Source organism: Triticum aestivum, chromosome 4A, assembly GCF_018294505.1.
Source record: "Triticum aestivum cultivar Chinese Spring chromosome 4A, IWGSC CS RefSeq v2.1, whole genome shotgun sequence".
NCBI lineage: Eukaryota > Viridiplantae > Streptophyta > Magnoliopsida > Poales > Poaceae > Triticum > Triticum aestivum.
Window position 1 is genome coordinate 714618184 of NC_057803.1, and position 6871 is coordinate 714625054.

The 6871-nt window shown below is 48.2% G+C and overlaps 1 protein-coding gene across 3 annotated transcripts; it reads right to left on the minus strand.

Moving 5' to 3' along the window:
• Positions 1 to 2225: 2225 nt before the first annotated feature.
• On the minus strand, positions 2226 to 5515 carry LOC123088301 (uncharacterized). 3 transcript variants are annotated; one of them, XR_006441839.1, is made up of 3 exons: positions 4845 to 5484; positions 3028 to 3183; positions 2226 to 2932 (listed from the first exon to the last, which is right to left on the minus strand). XR_006441839.1 is itself a non-coding variant. In XM_044510495.1 (2 exons), exons 1-2 carry the CDS (start codon positions 5016 to 5018, stop codon positions 2642 to 2644), a joined length of 465 nt encoding a protein of 154 aa, XP_044366430.1. In that variant the 5' UTR covers positions 5019 to 5484; the 3' UTR covers positions 2226 to 2641. The 3 variants fall into 3 exon arrangements, 1 of the variants encoding a protein (XP_044366430.1); XR_006441838.1 differs by having other exon boundaries at positions 3028 to 5515; XM_044510495.1 differs by lacking the exon at positions 3028 to 3183.
• Positions 5516 to 6871: the final 1356 nt, after the last annotated feature.

Sequence of the window (6871 nt, forward strand, 5' to 3'; positions counted from 1 at the left end):
AGGGCCGGCCCTGATCACCAAGTGTCCCCAATACGCCTGAGCGCGGCGAGGTCGGATCAGAACCCCGACAGCGTCGTCCATGACGGTGATGCGGTGGAGATGATGCGGTGGACGTGGCGTTGGCAGACGAGTGACTTGGCCTCCCTGCCCGTCGAGCTGCAGTCTGCGCCCGGCGCGACGCCGCTGACCTTCTGGACAGGAGGCCATCCGCGCACACCTCCACTTACGGCGTTGGCCACGCATCAGATCGTATGCAGCGGCACGTAAGGTGCAGTCCAGGGAGCAACACGTCGCATGCGTGTGTATTCTTGGCGAGATCGGATCAGCATGTTTTTTTTTCTTTTTGCAGGCATCTCTGGCGGGCCAAATCAATATGTACGTGAACGTATACCTGCGTGTGCCGGCGGCTAGAATTAATCCAACAGCTAGTCTGCACTTCGTGTTTGAAAGAACTCGACTGGTCGCCGCACGCATGCACGCGGGCCAAGCACCTCAATCTCCGGCGCATCTCGCGCTCCTTCCTGGAGCACGCCTGCCTCGCAGGAGACCCAAGGCCGCGCCCAGGTCGTCCTCTACCCGCCGCGGACGAGCTCGGTACTGTGCCCATGGGTGCCGCCCATGGCACGCAGTCGCCCGCCTACGTGAGAGCAACTAGAGCTCGCCCTCATCGTCCGACATATTCAAAAGCGCTACAATTTGCTGGCCAGAGCCACCCCGGCCGCGCCCCAGAGCTCCTCGCCTACCTCGTTTCCGACGGAGAATCGCCACCACGACCGCGCTGGAACCAACTCCGAACTTACGCCATGGTGGCGCGGACGATCCCAGGAGCACCTGGTGGTGCTCTCTCCCTCTGCCAGCGCGCGTCTGTCTGTGCGTGTGCATATGTGATGTGCGAGTGAGTGTGTGCTGGTGGGTGTCATGTGCGTGTTTGTGCGTGCTGGCGTGTGCGCGCCACCGGCGATCCTCGCCGTGCCGCCTGCACCCAGTACGTGCAAGCTCCACGTCACCTTCTTCTTCTGTTTCTTGGCGCGCGCCAACTGCTCGTCGAAATGCTCAGCTGAGCTTAAAGATGGGAAGGAAGAAGATTGCCACGTTGGCAACGCTGGGTCAAAACCACGCCAACTCAGCACGAAAACTGCTTTTGTTGAGTCAAGGGACCAAACTAATCCGGTTTTCAAAGTTGAGGGACTAATGTTTGCTGGTTTTTTAGTTGAGGGACCATTTCTATACTTTTAAAAGAGTTCAAGGATGAGAAATATACTTATCCCATTATTTTTTGGCACTTATGCAAAATGGCCGGTGCGAGGGAGGGCCCGGTGTTTGATGAACATTGAAGTGAGGCCAACCAGGACATTATCTCCTGAGGCTGAGACCAGACTGGATTAGAGTTAGCTTGCGGTTGCGGGAGACTCCTGAAGAGTATGTGAAATCTGAGTCAGCATATAGTATCAAACATAGAAGCTGGCATCCCATGTCCTCAACTTGAATCATGTACAACCACGTTAGGATAATGCCATCCACCCGGATCCGGCATCTGAAAACAGGCAGATACATATCAGGAAGCTAAGGAGAAGAAGGCTGGGAAGAAGCTTTCTCCGTACGTTGTCTATTTTCTCTACGTGACTAACTTGGCAGGAGCCCTGCCTAGTTATGGATGTATGTACAAAGCTACGTACAACAAATGGTAGTTATCTCCACCAACTGCTGACACAAAACAGTAGCCCAACGCCTTGTCCCTGTCAACCTGAATGAATGAATGAATTAGCTAGGGACACAATGAGCCGAGGGTCCTCCATCATTAATTTCGGTTGGTTGTTTATAGCCTTTCCATGGCACCATAGCTCTTAGATAGTAACATAACACATTTCAAGACAATTTTGCTTATGTGTCATGAAGTTAATGAGGAGAGAGATGCTTGTGATAACATATTATGTTACTGTAACATAACACACCCCGAGGTAAAATGAGTCTATAGCTCAATTAATGAAGGCTTGCATGTTATCATTTATATGTTATTATCCATTATGAAGGTAGTAACATAGACTAGTAACATACTCCCTCCGTCCGCCAAAGAGTGGACGTCTAGGTTTTCTAAGACAAAATAAGGATTTTGCAAAAAAGCCCTCCCACCACTCAATTAAGGCGCCACACCTCTGCTACTGCTTCGATTCCTGCAGCAGTAAATGAGAAGGGAGAAGTAAAACAGAACTTCCTGCAGCAGTAAATGAGAAGGGAGAAGTAAAACAGAACTTTACCAATAGAATTTTGCTCCCGCCACAGTACTTCCCGCCAGCAACAACTAGTACTAAAAATTAGAGGCGCCAGATTACAGAAATTAGAGGCGCCAAGTTTACAATTTCAGTAGATGAAGCGCCTGTGCCCAGCTATAAAGCCAGCACAGTTGCACCAAGTAAAACAACACACACACAGACCATGGCCATTGACTTGAATATAGCACCAGGAGAGGGAGAAGATGAACATGAGCCTCCCTTGCATGAGGAAGTGCTCCAGTTTGGTCATCACTTCGATCTGAACATGAACCCGGGTACATCTTGATCATCTTTTCATTTGTTCCCCTTGAACATGTGCACATGCTGATGTTTCTTCTTCACCGTAGAGGACGAACATGAGGCTGCCTTGCTTAAAGAACCCCAGGTTGGTTTTGAGCCTCACTTGCATGAAGAAGTACTCCAGGCCGGCCATCAATTCGCTGGAGAAGATGAACATGAGCCTCCCTTGCATGAAGAAGTACCACTGGCTGGACATCACTTCGATCTGAACATGAACCATGGTACATCTTGACCATATGCACATGTTCAATTCTTCTGCATACTGTAGCTAATCCTGATGGTGTCTTCATGTAGAACATGAGGCCGACATTTCCCATGAAGAAGAGGAACATGAGGCCGATGTTGCCCATGGAGAAGAGGACCTGCATGAATCAGATGAATCAGGTTAGTAAAACAATTTAGTTAGCACATTTGAATGTTTAATTACGATCTTATTCAACTACTCACATAACCTCACCTTGTAGACGATGAACTTGAAGACCACGGTGGTTTTTTCCAGAGCATGGAAGAGGAAGTGCAAGCAATGGATGAAGCTCTAGATAACCTTCATGTTGACCCGGAGGACTATGGTGTGTATGCCGGAGATATAGAGATTCAGTTTGACGAAGAAGAGCTTGATGATTCAGAACCGCATGAAGCCATGTACGATTCAGCACCAGATGAAGACATGGATGTGGAGCAAGAAGATAATGAACAAGTTCATAATGAAGACAAACACAAGAATTTAACAGATTTGCAAAGGACTGGTATTTATGAAGAATTGCTAGCAAGAAGTGTCGACCGGAGATTAAAGAAGACCACAACCAGAGAAGTTGCAAACATGTTCCAAGTTTCAGTATACAAGGTCAGACGCGTTTGGAGGAGGGTGAAGGAGTGTCTTCGACAAGGCATACCCGTTGATGTACGATCAAGGAAGCCCAAAAATTGTGGTCGCAAAAGGATTGTAGTTGACCTTGGTAGGGTTCCAGAGATTCCTCGGAGTCAAAGGAGAACTATACGTAGTCTTGCAAGGGCTTTGGGTGTGAAGAAAAGCACATTACATAGGATGTTTACGGAAGGCTTGCTAGATAGGCATTCCAGCTCACTCAAGCCATATTTGAAGGAAGCAAACATGAAGGCTAGGCTGCGGCATTGTCTCTCTATGTTTGACACGCAAAGTTTGCCAAATAAGCCCACATTCAAGGACATGCGTAACATATTACATTTAGATGAAAAGTGGTTTAACACCACCCAAAAGACCATGAAATTCTACAAGATGCCATCAGAAGAAAACCCACATAGGACTGTGCAAAATAAAAACTCCATTGGAAAAATAATGTTTTTGGTTGTAATAGGCAGGCCTAGATATAATGCAGAAGGTATTTGCATTTTTGATGGAAAGATAGGCATTTGGCCGTTTATCAAAAAGGTGAATTTCAACCTTTACTCTTTTATTTATTAGACACATCCATACTTAATCTAACTTGAGTTGCGTTGTTGGTTGTAGGAGCCAGCGCCAAGGAAAAGTGATAATCGTCCAAGAGGGACGTTGATCACATGTCCCAAGTAATGACCCAGGTTTTCTTAGTGTCGTTGCCCAAACTGGGCTTGATATTCGCCTCATGCAACAGCCTGCGAACTCACCGGATATGAACGCTCTAGACCTTGGCCTATTTTCTTCACTACAATCCATGTCAGATAGGCTAGTCTCTAATAATTTAGATGAGCTAATCAACAATGTGCAGCACGAATATCATGCTTATGATGCCGATAAGATAAACAGGATTTTCCTTACACTACAGAGTTGCTTAATTGAGGTAATGAAGATAGGTGGAGGCAATGACTACAAGATCCCTCACATGTACAAGGATGGCCTAGAGCGTACAGGAAATCTACCTGATGTTTTAGGGTGGGATCGCGAACTCTATGAGAGCGCCATGCAGATCATAGCCGACTAGAAGTTGTAATAGTTCTTGCTTCAATAGTCAAAGTAATTTTTCATGCCAAATCTGTTCAATAGTCAAAGTAATTTTCATGCCAAATCTTTTCATGCCAAATCTGTACAGAAAGTATAGTCACCACTTCAGAGACCAGGACTCATTCATCAAGAAAACACCTTATTTATGCAACAGATCATCATAGTCATGTCTGTCATTTAACCACTACAGATTGTTCATACTTAAAATTTTCAGGATACACAGCCATACTTAGATCTCCCTCTACATCACCACTAGGACTTGTATTAAGTTGAACGCCAGTAACTAAAAGCCAAGATTTGCATCAAGCCAAACTTACAGAGCTAGTACTACTTGCTGGTCTTTTCGGCGACATGCCCAGCACCTGCAGCCGTGGTATCCTGGTCAGCACCAGGACGCACTCCTGCTGCCGTGCCATCTTGCCCAGCACCTGCCGCCGCGCCGTCCTGGTTAGCCACAACACCGGCTTCACCATCACCCACTGCATCCTCATCCGGGTCGACAATCTTGGCTCCGACACCGAACCGACGCCGCCGACTGACGTACGAGGGCGAGGGCGACCACGGTCGGAACCTGCCTGGACGCGCACGGACGGGGCCCCCAGAACCAGATCCGCTGCGGTCGCGTGCTGCGCCGCCGGCCGTCGCGATGGCCTTGACTAGCTTGCCATCGCCGGATTTCGCTCCTCCGCCCTCTGCTCCGCCTGCCATGGCTCCAGTGCGATGGACGCCACCTCGCCGGCTGTTTATATGGACGGGATGCCATCGATTTGGGGTGAGAGGGGGAGGCCCTGGATTGGAGGTTGGACCGACGGTGATTTGGGATTGGATCGGAGGAGAGGATCGTTGGGGGAGAGGAAGAGGATTGGGGAGTTTGCGTGTGGTGATTCAGTTGCGCTGGAGTGATGCTCGAGGCGTGGACCAGGGGGGCGAATGCAAAAGTACCCAGCGCAACGAAGACGTACACTTATTCTGGGAAAAACGCTGGCCTCTAAACGTCCACTCTTTGGCGGACGGAGGGAGTATGCATGTTATTAGTCTATGTTACTCCCCACTAGTATTATGCAAGACATCATTTATTAAGATGTAGACACATTTTGCCTTGAGATGTGTTATGTTACAGTAACATACTATGTTACTCTAACCATCTCTCTCCTCATTAAATACATGTCATGTAAGCAAACTTTTCTTGGGATGTGTTATGTTACTTGCTATGTTACTCCCACTATGACCAGCCTTAGCCACACATGGTTACGGGGGCAGTTGGGAGATGGCACACCTCATCCAGACGTCGCGGAAAACAACGGCGAAAACAGTACAAGATCGAGAGGAAGAAGAAACAAGACGAGCTGCATGCCGGATGAATATGGAGTGACCACCAGGCGAATCGCAGACAGAGATGCATCCCACGAAAGGTGCATTTCATTTCATCCTCCAATGGTTAAACCGACCGATGATAACTGGACATTAACTGACTGTCAACAGACAAGAAACAGGGGAGCACGCTGGTCAGTGCTGAGGATTCAGACAGATAAATAGATAGATACGCAAAGGCGACTGGGAAGAAAGAACAAATTCCATTCGGGTCATTTTCACATCACGTTTGGAATCGAGCCATCGGATCGCAAGGCGAAGGCTCCGACTTACTTCATATGCATCTCCCTACTTGAAGGTTTACTTCTATTTTTTGCTCCGGCAATTTTTGTGCACATTGCTAAAGCTCCGGCAATTGTTTCTGTTTTCAACGCGCTCAACCTCGACCTCGAGCAACGGTGATGCGAGGTGCCACGTGGAAGAACGAACTGTTTTTCTCGCTGTCCATATATGATATATTAGTAGGCCACACACATACATCAGCCACTACCTATGCTTGAGCTCTACGCTGAACAGCACATGTAACTTGGGCTGATGGGGAGTGGGTTCTATAATTAATCTGCAGAAAGGCATGTTCAGACAAGACAGCCGATGGATGTGAGCTGCCTGCCGCACTCCCAAGCACTGACGGGCGACGGCAATACACAGGTTACAGGTGTGTTTCCCCATCTCTGGTTCTGGAATTATTACTACTTGTGCTCGCGCCGCTATAATTAAGCGTATCTCTGCTCCTTCGTTGCCAGAGAAAATATCGTAATAGTGGAATTAGCCCTAGAATTTACCCTGCTGGGAGCAGAACATAGCAAACGGCAGCCATTCGAAGCTTCGCCTGTACTGTATATCCTACCTGGTGTGCTGTGTCCGGTGTAGAGTTCTAGACATCGAAAGCCGTCGCTGTCTGGTCTGCCTAAGGCTAGTCATAGTGGGGAGTAGTGTCATCATACAACACAAAAGAAAGCATAGAAGAGCTCGG